Source organism: Eubalaena glacialis, chromosome 8 (assembly GCF_028564815.1).
Source record: "Eubalaena glacialis isolate mEubGla1 chromosome 8, mEubGla1.1.hap2.+ XY, whole genome shotgun sequence".
Lineage (NCBI taxonomy): Eukaryota > Metazoa > Chordata > Mammalia > Artiodactyla > Balaenidae > Eubalaena > Eubalaena glacialis.
In genome coordinates this window covers 91484766-91501806 of record NC_083723.1, presented here as the reverse complement: position 1 = coordinate 91501806, position 17041 = coordinate 91484766, and the positions used below count along the sequence as shown (strand labels likewise).

Sequence of the window (17041 nt, the reverse complement as noted above, 5' to 3'; positions counted from 1 at the left end):
TGTTACTCTTTGGATGGGAGTAGATGGCTGCAGGTCTAAAATCCTTGAATGTGAGGAGCAAATGGATGTGGGAAAATGGAGACATTCTGTAGCTTGTCAGTTTCCTTTGCTTAGGAGTTCGAACTATGCAGAAACATGAGAATATTCTCATCCTGACAGTAAGCAGATGAATAAAATGTAAATTTATGATATTGGCACCCAGAGTAATCAAAATATAGAATATTAAGTGAAAAGTCAAGTGAGAGAACAATGTATAAATAGGATCGCATCCATGCGAAACTGGTAAACCAAATCATTAACATGGTATATCCGGGGGGAAAGGAGACAAAAAAGGGACTTTTGTTTTAACTATATATATTTGTTATTGAATTTGAGTGTGGAACCAGGGGTGACTTTTTAAATATCATCCTTTCTGTATTTTTCAGATTTCCTACAATAAACATGTATTAGTTTTATAATAAATGTCGCCATTTTAATAGTCGAATCCAGTTCATTCATCACCAGTTCACTCATCTTTATACTTCAAAACAGTCACAAGATTAATCAGCTGTATCTGTTACTGAGTTTATGATTTAGTCCAAAAGGGAAATGGTATACTATTATTGATAGAATGTGGTTCTCCTCTTCTGCTGTTTATCAATGTTTGCCTCACAATAACTTTTAAAAATCCCATTCATTTAGCAACATTTGTTACATATCTATTACATACTTGGCATTATAATTGGCCCTGATGTTACAAAAAATGACAGTTGGTCCCTCCTTAAACAGTTCACAATCTACTGAAAGGTAAAAGACCTGTGGTAGAATGTACTGCAGTTCCCTGTGAGGGACTTCCCTGGCAGTCCAGTGGTTAAGACTCCATGCATCCCGGGTTCAATCCCTGGTTGGGGAACTAAGATCTCACATGCTATGTGGCGTGGTCAAAACAAAACAAAAAAACAAACAAAAAAGCAAAGTCATTTAATATATTGTAGTTCCCTGTGATAAACAGCAGCGTATGAACTAAGTGTGGTGTGGACCTTGCAAGGGAGGCTCCCTCTTGCCTGAGAGAAATGGGGAAGCGTTCATGAAAAGGTGACATTTGAAATGGCTCCTGAGGAAATTATATCACAAGCAGCTGAAGGGAATTGTGACACCAGGTAATTTGATCTTTATCAACCCACTAAAGAGTATTGACACACCTTAAGCTCAGTTTGCAATTTAATTTTTAAACCAAATGATAACACAAGTTTCCAACATGTCAGAGAAACTTAGTCCATGAGTAGACAGAGAAGTACATTTGATTGAGCTCTGTGGGGTCTCTAGAACTGGTATTATAACAAGTTGGGAGAGTTGTCTAGGTGAATACAATTCTTAACTCTTAAAAAGTAAGTCATGTGAAATGGATGTTCTCGACAAAATTAAGGTAGGGAATAATTTAGGGATTAAGTTTTGAGACTTAAGGTCCTTTGGTTCAAAGTGAAAAGTTCTGGTTCCTGCAACATCCACTCTTCATTATTCCAAAAGAGACTCAAATGAGGGGAGTCAGATGAGAGTGAAGGTTAGGCCAGTAGACCTCAAAGTGTGGTCCTCAGATGAGAAGCATCAGCGTCACCTCAGAACTGACAAGAAATGCAAATTCTCAATGCCCACTCCAGACCCCCTAAATCAGAGACTCCAGAAATGGGGTCCAGCGATCTGTATTTTACCAGGCTCTTTGGGTGATTCTGATGCACATTGTACACTCAAGTTTGAGACCCACCATGCTAAAGTAAGCTCTCAGTCATTGACGTACAGCCAGGTATTGGCTTTAATTTAACCAGCTATCTTTATTTATGTATCACTGGTAAGGAGGAAGCATGGCAGAAAGGAGAATTTAAGAAAGAAACATTTTGCTATTTTTCTAAAATACATGTATGTAAATAATATTTAATAGAGGGTGCTTCAGTAAAAATACTCTTTTTGTTTTACAGAAAGCCCTACAAGTGAAGGGGTGGATATTTCAGTCTCTATTGTTCTTGGGCTTCAAAGAATCAATGGAAGATGCACCAGGACCAGTCTTTACAATGATAAAGCTGTCCATCTTTGATTCGTCATGACTTGGGGAACCAGGAAGATGCCCCTTGTCTCAAACACATGTCCAACCAGAGGCCATGTGACTAAAAGTCCACTATCAAAGACTCATTTTTTCCCCTTAAGCTAAGCATTTCCCTGAGTATATACTCTTAAAATTTTGAATCCTGTCTGAAGGAATAACATTTTAAATTGTGACTGGTCTGATTCAATCATGAATTCATTAATCATAACCTTTTCTTCTGAAATGAGAGGTCCAGGAAGCGTACACAGTAAGGCCCTGGTCCACTGGGGAGGGGAATGATTCAGATAAGGGAGGTGGGGTCATTAGTCATTGGAAGTAAATTTCCACTTTTTTACCCACAATAGACTTAGATTCTTCAGAGTCTAATTCCAGCCTAATTTTAGATAATCCCCCCACCCCTTCAATGCCTCAAATTCTCAGCTGTCAAAAGTCTCACAAGTTTAGGGTTTTAAAAATGCTTGACGGTCTTTGAGTGTTAAATATGTGAAGAGGAAAAACATCCACACCAGTGTATGGGGGATAATCATTCTGACTGACTTCACTCATTACTCCTATTATTAGCATCAATCTAAAGACCATCTAGAGTCTTTGACGAAATCAGGGAAGTCATTTGGCACCCAAGTATCATCTCCTGGTGACAGCTTATTTTACCACAGTGGATGAATGGTTGAATAAATTATAACCAAATGTTAATGGATGCTCAAAGCCTTGACTTACTTTTGTGGAGACAACTGTGGCGAGGAGAAAAGTATTATTTTTCAGTAACCTACACACTCATATTGCTTATTTGATATATTTTGCTTTCTTCAATATTCCTATAAGATGAGGAGAAAGAATTCCTTATACTTTAGTATAGAACTGAGCTAAGTGGCTAATTAATAACTTAGACAGGGACATTAAACCACTTCTCCTGCCACCTAATGAAGAATAAGATGTCTCAGGATTTTCTTTCTATTTCTGGCAGCAGCGTTGCTGAAGAGATAAACAACCAGAGCTGCTAACATAAATCATTCTCGAGGAGATACACTGCGTGACCTTTGGGGGAACCAGTTGCACTTGTATAACACCGAAACCCGAGGAGCTCAAAACTCTTGGGGAAGGTTATTGTGCATACACACTTTTATGTATTTAACCTCGCCTCCTTAAGAAAGGAAATAGACACAAAGCGTTAAGAATATACTTTCCTGGACCTACATACCGCAACAGGGAGAGATCAAAGAAAGCCCCAATCTTCTGACATCCTAGTTCTGCCCGTTCTTCAGCTTCTCACTTTACAAGCAGAGTTTTCTTGGCAGCAAGGATGCTCTTGGGCAATAATTCTTTTTTTTCTTAATTTTTAAAATTGAAGTATAGTTGATTTACAGTGTTGTGCCAGTCTCTGCTATACAGCAAAGTGACTTAGTTATACACATATATACATTCTTTTTTAATATTCTTTTCCATTATGGTTTATCACAGGATATTCAATATAATTCCCTGTGCTATACATTAGGACCTTGTTGCTTATCCATTCTAAATGTAATAGTTTGCATCTACCAAGCCCAAACTCCCATTCCATCCCTCTCCCTCCCCCGCCACCCCTTGGCAACCACAAGTCTGTTCTCTATGTCTATGAGTCTGTTTCTGTTTTGTAGATAAGTTCATTTGTGTCTTGGGCAATAATTCTTGATTCTCCATCCCCACCCCATACACACAAATCCTGTTCCTCAAATGATGACACAACCAGCCACCTGTTGCTCAAGCCTAAACCCTAGGAATCATCCTGGATTCATCTCTTTCCCTGCGCCCCCCTCGCAGTCAATCAGATCAACCAAGTCCTACCTCTAGTTTGCACATATCAAACTCAACCACTTCTCGCCACCTCCACTGACACTCTCTCTGCCCCGCCAGCAACATCCCTCACTTGAACCCACTTCCCTTGCCCCCCACAGTCCACTCATGACACAAGAGTCTAAATCATCTAAACTATAAATCAGATTTATGACTACCTTGCTTCAAACCCTCCCACAACTTCTGAGTATAGTTAGAATAGATTTCGAATTCCTATCATGGTCCATAAGGCCCTGACTAGCTCTCCATCCTCCCCATGTTCTTCTTGTACCTCAGTTAGGACACTCCAACTTCACTGGTCCTCTGGGGTTTTTGGTCCCTCAAACACACCCAGCTGGCTGGTGGGAAGCAGCCGCATAGCACAGGGAGATCAGCTCGGTGCTTTGTGACCACCTAGAGGGGTGGGATAGGGAGGGTGGGAGGGAAACGCAAGAGGGAGGGGATGTGGGGATATGTGTATATGTATGGCTGATTCACTTTGTTATACAGCAGAAGCTAACGCACCATTGTAGAGCAATTATACTCCAACAAAGATGTTGGAAAAAAAAAAACCACCCAGCTTATTAACTTCTAAGAGTCCTGTCCTGGAAATCTCATCACCCAGATCTTTGCACAACAGGCACCATCATATCATTCAGGTCTCAGCACACGTTACCACCTCAGCACACATGTCATACACATGTTACCACCTCAGAAGGGAATTTTCTGAAATGCTTGCCCACTTCCTGGCCCGGTCATTTTATTACCTGATTCATTTAAATTTTCTTTGGATTGCTCGCCATTTATGACATTTTCTTACTTATTAAATATCTGTTTCTCTGTACTAGACAATAAGCTCCATGAGAGCAGGAACCTTTATCTCACCATTGAACTCCTAGAGCCCAGAGCAATGCCAAGCACAGAATTAATGAATAAACTCTTCTGACTAAACCTACTCTATAAAAGTTTCAATCATATATGTAACACTAATAACAGTGAATTCAACATATGTTTTTATGTGTCTATCAAGTGCCAGGCACTGTTCTAGGCATTTCAGTGAGGTTGGCTTGCATTCATCTACTAAAGTTGAATAGAACATGATTTTGATCATAATGATATGCCAGTTAATTGCCACCTGAAGAAAAGCCCCATTCAAGGTGCACAGGCTGTGCCACTCACTCCCTAGACATGGGTATTGCTAATGGGGCTCCCAAGGCACCACTAAAAAGCACAATCTTATCATCACTTATGGAAAAACAAATCACAGAGCACCTTCCCTGAGGATGGTGGCAGAGAAGTGCCTCTACAGGCATGCAAGAGTAAGGAGACAGGGTACAAGTCCCAGGTCTGTTATTTACAACATCTGTAATTTTGGCCAAGTTACTTTATCCCTCTGTGCCCCAGTTATACATCTGTTAAAGATAACAACATTAATAACTTCCCTGCCTACCTCAGAGAGTTATAACCATCAGTGAAATATTGCAGCTAAGAACACTCTGCATCCTGAATACAAATGAGGCTTAGGACTATAATCATGCACCTGCTCACCTACACAGAAAGGATAACAACCAAATATTAAATGAATTATAGTTGCCACTTATAATCAATTAGGTCATCTTCAATGCAACTGATTCCTCACTAGAGGAGTAGTTGAATCTTTCCAAACACATTAGTAATGGATTTCCCCAACACAGCCTCATTTCTGGAATCTCTTTCTTGATCTGTCCGTATACATGAGTCCCCTACCTAAGAAGGAGTCCCAAGCATTCAGGATGTTCCTCTTCGGTAACAATGTCTCCTTCCTAAAGAGAAACTGAGCTAAGAACACAGACTAACCTTCAGTTATGACAGCTATGGCATGCTTAGTGAACTAAAATTCCCCAAACTGTTCCTTCCTGAAGCTAAATTTTAACCACTGATGGTGATACCAGTCAGAGAGAATAGCTGACACACTGAATCCCTAGTGTGAGTGTAACATGTAGATGGGCCGGGAGAGTCCACCCTGGTGGAACAGTCTATGTGGATAATTCTCAGGCCTCTCTGGACGCAGTGTAGATACTCATAATCAATGAACTTCTCAACTGGCCTAGTTTTTCCCGCTACAGATTTGATAAAGGGAAGAGAAAACAGTGCCATCTTAAAACTCTAACTTTAGTGACTTCTTGACAAATGTCCCTAGACAAAACCCAAACGATATTTTCTAATGCTTCCTCTTGACTATCTTCCCTTGGAGGCTAAATCTGCCGTTGCTCTGTATTTCTAGTTCAAAGTCATTTGTATTTCATCAATTATTAGGTATCTATTTCATTTGACAATTTCTTGGGGCTCCTTCTTAATTATTTAAATAACTCAGGAATATAAACTAAATAAGCTTGTGTGAACATCCAGCTTAAAAAAGACTTTTAACAGTTTTCTCAGATGGGCAAGTTTAAGAATTAGATCATAAAGGAGCCAGAAATGTGTGAGGAGGATAAGAATCTGTAAAGGAAAAAATGAAAGGTAGTTCCACTTTAAGTATCTATCATATCTGCTTGAGAATATAATCTAGATATTAGGACTCACCCTTCTTCCTATCTTACATGCATAAGCCCATCCGCTGTAATCTCACTCCTTCTAAACCTTGCAGGGGTCCAGCTGTAAGACTGACTTCTAAATGACCAGAGTGTATAAGATTCTTGGTGAAAGAAGAGGGTAACTTCAGAATCAAGGATAGTGGTGCCTGTTGCTGATTGCTGCCCCATTATGGTTCTGTAGGTGGTTTCAGGGCTTGTCCCTGAATTCTGGGTCTGCATCTAATCCAGAGCCTGTGTTGGGTGACTGCTGATCTAAACATTTGTACAGAGTCCCAATTCCTATAGGATCCAGAATTAAATACAAGTCTGTATGTGCGGTTTTGTATGTGTGGTTTTTTTTTTTTTTTTTTAGAAAGGGAGACGATAGGTTTTATTAGAAGTGAGGAACCACTGATCTCCATTATCTGTGTTCTCCTGGTTTCTGCATTCTTTCTAGCTTCATTCATTGCCTTGCTTCAAACTCAAGCTTCAGGATGTGCCCAGATATAGAAGCACAACCTCACTCTGGCCAGTTTGGACAGCTCGTCTCATCCCAGCCCTTAGCTATCCTTAGCCATCCTCCCCTTGGCACTTTGCTGGTCTTATCCTTCTCCTGATTCTCCCCTCTTCTTTGCACACCTTGCTATAGTTTTGTTCTTGGTCCCAAGGTCAATATGCAAATCCATAGTTCAACCATACATGCTAATCTTTGACCCAGTTCTTATGATTCTACTCATTGTAAAAGCTATTTTCTCTCACAGACTTTAAGTACATTATCGTAAACAGATCCCCTTTACTTGTCACTCAATGCTACTGAAGAAAAAAAATGTATATGTTTAGTAAGAACTTTGACACAGTGTGCTAGCTGACCTGTGGAAGTGGTCAGGAAAAGGACTTCTCACGAAATGTTACTGGTTTTAAACATAATATAAGCCAATCAGAATGGGAGTTTTATATTAGCTATCTTGGTCCATAAATGAATTCTCGATACTGGGCAACAGACTTAGGAAAGAATGAGCCCTCAGGCCTGGCAGGTAACTATTGGGAAATTTCTAGGAGATTTCAGCATTGAAGTGAGCATTTAGATGACCTGAAAGTCCTGCCTGTAGAGATGAAATATTTCGTTCAAAATTCAAGAGGGAGTATACCTTTAAATTTGGTAAAAGATCTTACATTCTCATACCCTAATTTCTGGCTCATGTATAATATACCAATGATATTATATACTGTCACAACTAGTATTTTTCCCAAAGATAGCAGCCTATTATCAGCCAATTAAAACCGAATAATATAGGTTGCATATATAATATAGATTACATATATTTATAAATTATAATAATTGTTTTATCATTTAAATACTGTCCCTGTCTGTTTTAGCCAGAATTCCAAGATGGATTTCCAAAATTCCTGTCCCCTAGTTATTCAACTGAACACTAACCTAGGTACTGCTGTAATGGAATTTTTAAGTTGTAAAGTCCCAAATCAATTGACTCTAAGATATAGAGGATATATGGGTAGGCTTGACCTAATCACATGAGCCCTTTTAAAAGCAGGATTTTTGCTAGCTGGTAGCAGAAGGTAGTCAGAGAGATTTGAAGCATGAAAAAAATTTTGATGCACCATTGCTGGCCTTGAAAATAGAGAGGGTGCCATGCAAGGACTAGATAGTTGCCTCTAAGAGCTAAGAAGACCCCCAGCCAACAGCCAGCATAGCAATGGCAACCTCAGTCCCACAGCTGTGGGGAACTGAATTCTGCCAACAACCTGAGTGAGTGTGCCAGCAGATTCCTCCCCAGAGCCTCCAGATAAAAACTGCCCCTCTCCCACAAGGCCACTGCCTTGATTTCCATCTTGCAGAGACCCTAAGCAGAGAACTCAGCCAAGCCCCTGCCAGACTTTTGACCTATGGGTCTCTGAGCTAATAAGTGAGTGGTAAGCCACTAACTTTGTGGAAATTTGTTACATAGAAATAGGTAATAATCCACTATCCTTCCGTAATCTTATATGTCAGGCTTCTTTTGTATCTAACATTTTCATGCAGCTTTGTACAACATTCAAAATCTGATTCACATGAAGAAACAGCAAAGCCCCCAGGTGAGCATTAGGAACGGTCTGTTGACTATTCTGAAGATCATCTGTTAAGTTACAATGAGCTATAATAAGAAAATGACTCACTTGGCTTCAGTAACAAGCCTAAATAGAAGAATCAGCAGAACCATCTAACTAAATGACTCTAACAATCATTTTCAAGACTGGGATGCATATTCGGAAGTTTTAGCGGAGGTCTCCGCTGAAGTTAAATGCTTAATTTTAGAATAACCAATTTTCCAATAAAAGCAAGTGATTGTGAAAACAAAGAGGCAGAACTATACTGGATGATTCCATGGAAACACACAAGTAGATTCCTACCTACAGACATGCAAAAGTAGGTTTTAACATTCTGCTACCTAGCATATCTCAACATTGCTCAGCTGTGCTTACCTTTCCCCAACTTTCTGCCTTCCTCTCCACAGAATAAATATAATTGGAGGATGAGGAAGTTGGTGGTCCTCAGGGACCACAGAGACGGTGCATTAATGAGAATTCCACCGGGAAAGCAATACTGCGCTGTCTCCACTCAAGAGTCCGGAAGTAGCTCAGCATGATTCTCTGATGAAAAATTAATCAAGTGAATAAGGCCCTGCAATACAAAACAGCAAACGAAAGTTAAACATCTCCCCAGGGAAAAGCTGACAAGTCATAAAAAATTAAAACATAAAACTGAATATTTACAAATATCATTTACAAACTTAAGATCGTTAATGACTCATGCCCATGGCAAGATCACAAGTCCTCAGGGAGCTTCAAGACTTTTCAGGGATCAAGCAAAGCTTCTCTTGCTAGAGTGTGCACCAGAACCACCACCTGGGGGTTCGTGGGGGCAGATGCTGAAACACAGACTTTCAGAACACACCCCCTGTGGTGCTGCCTCAGAAGGTCTGAGAAGCAGAAGGCCTGGCTTCAGTAAATGAGCTAAGTAACCTGAAGGGATTCTGATGGGCATCTAACCTGGATAGCACTGGCAGAGCCAGTGTCCTCACCATTGTCTCACAAGTCTGGAGTCCTCACAATGCAACACGCTGGCTATTGTTCTGCTGCTTATTTGGGACCTACACTGTATTTGTAAATTATTCAGGCACTTTGCAATTTTCTTTCACCTTTACAAATGAGATCATCCTAAGCAGAACTAACTTGAGAATAAATATCAGTGAGTAAAGTTTTTCCCATTGCTATTTCCTTCATTCATTTATTAATTCAACAGATAATGAGAAGCTATTATATGCCAAACACTGGAAAAGGTCCTGGAGATTTAATGACAAATAAGTAAGAAATAGCCCCTACTCTCAGGGTGTTCACAGCATAATGTCATTAGTAAGCAAATATAATACAATATGGTGAGTGGCGGGAGGGGAAAAATACAAGGAGCAGAAAGTGTTCCTGGCAGTAGGAACAGCATGTGCAAAACAGAGTTAAGAAGGAGGCTTAGTATGGTGGGCGGAGTGTGTCTGTCTGAGGGTGTGTGTCTGGTGTATGCATGTGCACTATGGGTGTTAGAGTGAATAACGCAAGATGAGATTGAAGAGAAAGTAGGGGCCAAATTACTCCTCCTTCAAGGTAATCTCATCTTGGCAAAGCCATCTTGGTTAACTCAACAAGAGCCATTATCCAATGGACTCTAGTCACATGAAGACAAAGCTAATATGGCTGCATAAGATGTGTTTTTAAGACTCAGAATCTTCTAACAGCTTAACACTTCCTGATACAGCAGTTCCTGTGTAAATTTAAGATGTATGACTTTTTTTCTTTTTCCCCTTTGCGTGACGGTTTCAGGAGAGGTTGGTACAGTGGATAGTGATCTGTAAAGACAAGTATTGTGTACTTTGGCATGCTACCAATATTGTCATGCTTCTAACTCACAGTATTCATAGACTTCAGAAGTCATGGTTCGACTGTCCACCCAAGGCAACGATCTCTTTCTTCTAAGTTTTACATATTCTTTTGGGAGTGAAACATCAGATAGAACCTCAATTCCCTTTGAGTGTCTTGTCCCAAATTTAGGAAGCCAAGCTCATCCAGTTCAAGATACAGCTTTTCTGAACTGGAATGAAGATTTGAGCTATAGTTCTAGAAATAAATGACTTGGGTGGAAAAAAGGTAGGTGAGATAATCCAGTATGTACAATAGAAAGAATAGAAAGTGTGAGAGTAAAAGAAACATTTGTCAAGAAGGAAGTAATTGGTGACATTCAAAGGAAGGAGTGATTCTATCCGGGCCAATAAAAGTTAATTGACTCCAGATGAATTGATATAGGCCATAGATATCAGCCTGGCCTGTGAGCCGGATGTATTTACTTGCTCTTCCAGAGCAAATTCACTCTTGATGCTTCTCTTCCCTACTTTGTGTTCCAGAGGCTGATGTACATGAAGTGCACCAATGGGCTGTGTTGTCTTCTGGCCTCCATTTGGGTCCAGCCAATGGGAGACACTAGTAGATCAAAGTGAGCGAGAGGAGAGTGAGACTAGGTATCTGTTCTCTTGACCATGGTTGGACTCTTTCCCTCTACTAAAGACCACAACACCTGTCAAAAAGACTCCTACAGCTGCTTTCTCTCTCTGGGTTTGGGTAACTTCTCCCTTGTCTTGTTGCTTCAGGCCTAGGGAGGTGATATTTCCCTACTATTGCTAGTTCTGTTGTGCCTCATCATTCCCTGCTGGTTCACTTTGACCTTGCCTACTTTCCATGCATCTTTGTAAACAGTCCTTTCATTAAGCTCTCCTCTATTTCTTGGTTTAAGCGAGCCATTTATTTTTTGTCTGCATCCTGACTGATAGAAGCTGCCACAGACTACATGCTTCTTCCATTGACTACAGAGAGTTAGCCTGTCTGTTAAAACAATAACTGTTGTTGTTAACAGTTACATAGAAATTACAGTTCACTAAGTGTGTTTGCATGTGTTATCTCTTTTTTCACTCTTTATTCATGGCTAATAAAACTCAGACCTTACCGGCTCTACCGGAGTAATAATTATACATAATGAATGTAAATGTGGATATTTACTACCAAATCCAAGTCTAAACCATATTCTTAAGAATTCCAGAACCCAAATGTTGTATAGTCTTTTAAAGCTGAATAAATTGGAGCCTCATTATATGAATTGTCTCTATTTCCTTCATCTGGGTTCCAAGTTCTTCAAATTAGCTAATACTTATTTTTCAAGATTTCATTTCTATCGGAAAATTTCTAAGGGCAAATTGTCAGAAGAGGCAGCATTATGAATCAGAAATTAATCATGAGTTGGTAGATATCTAAGACCATATTTTACAATGATAATTGAATCAATTAAGAATAGAAGTCTGGGGGCTTCCCTGGTGGCGCAGTGGTTGAGAATCTGCCTGCTAATGCAGGGGACACGGGTTTGAGCCCTGGTCTGGGAAGATCCCACATGCCGCAGAGCAACTAGGCCCGTGAGCCACAACTACTGAGCCTGCGTGACTGGAGCCTGTGCTCCGCAACAAGATAGTGAGAGGCCCTCGCACCGCGATGAAGAGTGGCCCCCGCTTGCCACAACTAGAGAAAGCCCTCGCACAGAAACGAAGACCCAACACAGCCAAAAATAAATAAATAAATAAATAAAAGTCTCATTCTCAACTTTAAAAAAAAGAAGTCTGACAAACCAGTTGTTTACTGCCATATAGATAGATAAATGACCATATTAACTGTTTCCCCTCTTTTCAACCACTTATTTCTTCTTTATATGGACACAACCCAAATCTCTTTACTATGTCAGTAAGTAAAACCTACAGAATCATTTAAAAATGCAAAATTTTGTAATTCTAAAGAGAGAAGGGCAAAGAGTAACTATATCTATAATAAATTTGATAACCTTCATGGGATATTCAATTCCGAAAATAAGTAACTCCAAAATGAGTAACTCCACACAAAATGGAGAAAAGAAATATGCAAAATGTTACCTAATATTTGAGCAGATAGTCTGTGCCTTTATAGTAAGGATATTGTTGTTCAAGTTCTTATGGTAAAATCCAGGGAGTTTGGTGGTCTTCCTGCTAAAGTAAGAGAAGGTGGATGAGACAAAGTTAGAACTCAATTTAGATTACTTTTAGCAAAGTTGGACTTTTCCCCTGGACCCGCAAACCCTATACCCAGAAAGCCAAAAAGCCTGAATCATTGGATATCAAAAAATGAGATTTCTAATTTACAATAACCAAGACATAGAAACAACCTAAATGTCTATCAACAGATGAATGGATAAAGAAGATGTGGTATGTATATACAATGGAATACTACTCAGCCATAAGAAAAGAATGAAATAATGCCATCTGCAGCAACATGGATGGACCTGGAGATTACCATACTAAGTGAAGTAAGTCAGAAAGACAAAGACAAATACCATATGATATCACTTATATGTGGAATCTAAAATATGACACAAATGAACTTATCTATGAAACAGAAACAGACTCACAGACATACAGAACAGACTTGTGGTTCCAAGGGGGAGGAATGGGGTGGGGGAGGGATGGAGTGGGAGTTTGGGTTTAGTAGATGCAAACTATCATATATAGAATGGATAAACAACAAGGTCCTACTGTATAGCACAGGGAACTATATTCAATATCCTGTGATAAACCATAATGGAAAAGAATATGAAAAAGAATGTATATATATGTACAACTGAATCATTTTGCTGTACAGTAGAAATTAACACAACATTGTAAGTCAGCTACACTTCAATAAAATTAATTTTTTTAAAAAGTGAGATTTCTAAAATCCATGTTTACTTCTGATATATGTGTATCAAATATAAAATAATCCCCCCAGCTGAAAAATTGCACACAAGACCCTATCTCCTTTCAGGAGAGAAACCATCATCATTTGAAGGTATATTCCAGATGTAAAGGAATGAAATCTATGACCTGAATATATGACTTAGAATACTCAGAACCTCAACTTGAGTGGCTTGCCCCAAATTTAGCAAGCCAAACTTAGATTGTTCAAGATAAAGCTTTTCTAACCAAGCTTATCCAGTTTGAGATAAAGCTATTCTAAACCAGAATGATTTGAGCTACAGTTCTAGAAAGAAATAATTTGAGAGTGGAGAGAAGCGGTGAAGGAAATCATACAATATATACACACAATGTGTACAATAGAAAGAAGAGAAGGTATGAGAGTAAAAGAAACATGTGATTTTTCAATAAGGAAGTAATTGGTGACATTCAAGGGTGCAACTTAGAAGGGGGATAGTCATGTACCAAACTGTCACAATGAGAGGACAGAAAGGAAATGAAGAAAGTAATCACAGTCCACAAAAAGAAGAAATAAGTGGTTGAAAAAGGGAAAACAATTGCTATGGTAGTTGATCTATCTACATAACACTATAAGCTGGTTTGGCAGATTTTTATTCTTAATTGATTTATCATTATAAAATATGGTCTTAGATATATCTACCTGCTCATGATTAATTTCCAATCATTCAGAAAGTTTGCTTATGAAAAGGAAAGAGCCCGTCCTGGTGCTTCTCTGTACCCCTAGGGCTTAGCAGCTAATGCCTGGTAAATGGATGCCCAGACCTTGTTCTCAAGTCAATCACTAATTCAACCAGTGATAGAAAGGGCTCAAGACCAAGGGAAGGTTTCTTCATGTTAGAAGAGAGCTGTGTATTTTTGAAGGCAAAGAAGATGAAGTCAATGGAGGGAAGAAATTGATCATATTAAAAGAAAGAACTTGATTAAAGAGAGACATGGAAAAAATTCTCAGTGGTGAAGGTCAAAGATGGTACAAGAGCCTTCCTCACTGTTTCTAGGAATTGTTTCCATGCTTCCTTTTCTCACTCCCATCAATCTTCCTTTCCCCTCAACTTCCTCGTCATTCCTTTTCATTTCTCCTTTTCATCTTCTCTTTGCTTCACCTTACTTCTCTCTCTCCCAACCAGCTGTAATATAGAAGTAAAATAAAAATAATAATGTTCACTTTTGTAAAATTATATTGCTTTATGACTGTTCTTAAGCTAAAAGTAGGTGAATTGAATGTTTTATATTTATCTCTTTTTTTTTGTATGTAGCTCTAGAATAAATAGCTTTCCTTTAGATAAAAGACAATATAAGAAAAACCTCACCTTAACTTAGACTTGGAAAAAGAATTTGATTTTTGGTAGAAAGGGGGTAGTTTGTGACAGGAAGCATTATGATATAGTTTAAAACATAGTCTCCAGGGTTAAGCAGAGCAAAGTTGAAATCACAAATCCACCACTTACTGGCTGGGGGATTTGGGCAAATTTCCTCATCTATGAAGTGGTGCTGTTATCTTCCTCTATAAGAGTGGTTCTATAGTCGTAAATGCAGGAATGGTTTTAGCCTAGTACCCAGCACACAGTAAGCACTCAGTAATGGTAGCCATTGCAATTATTCGCTGCTTTACACGCCCTAAACTCTCTGAAGAGATTAATTAAGCCAAGAAAATATTCTTCTAGCCATTTAGCTTTCTATGGCCCCAGTTTGTACTGGTAAATTTACCAATACTATAATTCTCATTATCCTTCTCTAAGGTCAAAAACAAGAAGAAAAGAGAAAAACGAACTCAAATCCCATCTCCTGCTAAAATGCACAGAATTAACTACGGATTGCAGCCAACTGCCCCAAGCTGTAGCAGTGCTGAAAAAGCAAAAGGTGCTTGTGTTGATTTGACAGTTCAAGAGACAAATAAGCATATCAATTTTAATTTAACTTCCCAAGTTCACAAGCTGTCAGTCAAGATCATTGTTATGCCAATTATCTGGTATTAAATATTGTTATGATTTCTGATATCAAATTTATAGTAAAACACTGTCTTAAGAGTGACATTTCAGTGGAAAATTCCCAGTACTTTCTCTCTGCAATCTGGGCTGGTAAGGTTTAATTAAAACAGCCAGGATTCTGGGCAGCCGAGAGCGCGGCGCAAGCGCCACGCCAGCGAGCGGCCGGCGCGCGTCCTCCTCGGTGACCGTCGCTGCCTCCCGGAGCGTCTTCGTGCCCTCGCGCGCCAGGCCCGCGGCGGCCGGGACCCGTGGTCCACAGCATGTCCTCCTCCGGCCCTGCTGCAGAGGGAGAGGGAGCCCCCGCCCAGCCCGCGTCCGAGAAAGAGCCCGAAATGCCCGGCCCGAGAGAAGAAAGTGAAGAGGAGGACGAGGACGACGAGGAGGAGGAGGAAGAGGAAGAGAAAGAAAAGAGTCTCATCGTGGAAGGCAAGAGGGAAAAGAAAAAAGTAGAGAGGTTGACAATGCAAGTCTCTTCCTTGCAAAGAGAGCCATTTACAATTGCACAAGGAAAGGGGCAGAAACTTTGTGAAATTGAAAGGATATATTTTTTTCTGAGTAAGAAGAAAATGGATGAACTTAGAAATCTACATAAACTGCTTTACAACAGACCAGGCACAGTGTCCTCATTAAAGAAGAATGTGGGTCAGTTCAGTGGATTTCCATTTGAAAAAGGAAGTATCCAATATAAAAAGAAGGAAGAAATGTTGAAAAAATTTAGAAATGCCATGTTAAAGAGCATCTGCGAGGTTCTTGATTTGGAGCGATCAGGTGTAAATAGTGAACTGGTGAAAAGGATCTTGAATTTCTTAATGCATCCAAAGCCTTCCGGCAAACCATTGCCAAAATCTAAAAAAACTTCTAGCAAAGGCAACAGGAAGGAACGGAACAGTTCTGGAATGTCCAGGAAAGCTAAGCGAACCAAATGTCCTGAAATTCTGTCGGATGAATCTAGCAGTGATGAAGAGGAAAAGAAAAACAAAGAAGAGTCTTCAGATGATGAAGATAAAGAAAGTGAAGAGGAGCCACCAAAAAAGACATCCAAAAGAGAAAAACCCAAACAGAAAGCCACTTCTAAAAGTAAAAAATCTGTAAAAAGTGCTAATGTTAAGAAGGCAGATAGCAGTACCACCAAGAAGAATCAAAATAGTTCCAAAAAAGAAAGTGAATCTGAGGATAGTTCAGATGATGAACCTTTAATTAAAAAATTGAAGAAGCCTCCTACAGATGAAGAGTTAAAGGAAACAGTAAAGAAATTATTGGCCAGTGCTAACTTGGAGGAAGTCACAATGAAACAGATTTGCAAAGAGGTATATGAAAATTATCCTGCTTATGACTTAACTGAAAGAAAAGAGTTCATAAAAACAACTGTTAAAGAGCTAATTTCTTAAGAGGACAGAAACAGATGACCTGTACCCATGGATTTAAAGATCTGATTTATACCATTATACCAGCAAAGAGAATGTATTTCCTTTTCTAAATCTTTGCAAGCGTTGTGTTGGTAGAACTCCCTTCTGACCTTTTTATCTTGAGTGTTAGGTGAATTTGCGTTTGCCATTTTAAATTGCATTTCTATGCAGTTTTTAGTTTAAATTTTTGCATGGCAGTAATTGTCCCTTGCTTTTATAGTTGTATTTTGTACATTTTGGATTTCTTTATGTAAGACTATAGATTCTTGAACTGTTGTAGTTTTTAGTGTGCGCGCAATATTAGCTTAAGACATACTTTTAATCATAGAACAGAAACGATCATAAC

At 39.3% G+C, this 17041-nt stretch overlaps 1 protein-coding gene across 1 annotated transcript; it reads left to right on the top strand.

Moving 5' to 3' along the window:
- Window positions 1-15426: 15426 nt before the first annotated feature.
- On the top strand, window positions 15427-16822 carry LOC133096375 (protein DEK-like). The gene has a single exon (XM_061197947.1). The coding sequence runs from the start codon at window positions 15550-15552 to the stop codon at window positions 16675-16677; it is 1128 nt and encodes a 375-aa protein (XP_061053930.1). The 5' UTR covers window positions 15427-15549; the 3' UTR covers window positions 16678-16822.
- The last annotated feature ends 219 nt before the right edge of the window (window positions 16823-17041 follow it).

What these genes read in the sequence shown, in the direction of transcription:
- LOC133096375 (XM_061197947.1), top strand. Translation starts at nt 15,550, where the DNA reads ATGTCCTCCTCCGGCCCTGCTGCAGAGGGAGAGGGAGCCCCCGCCCAG.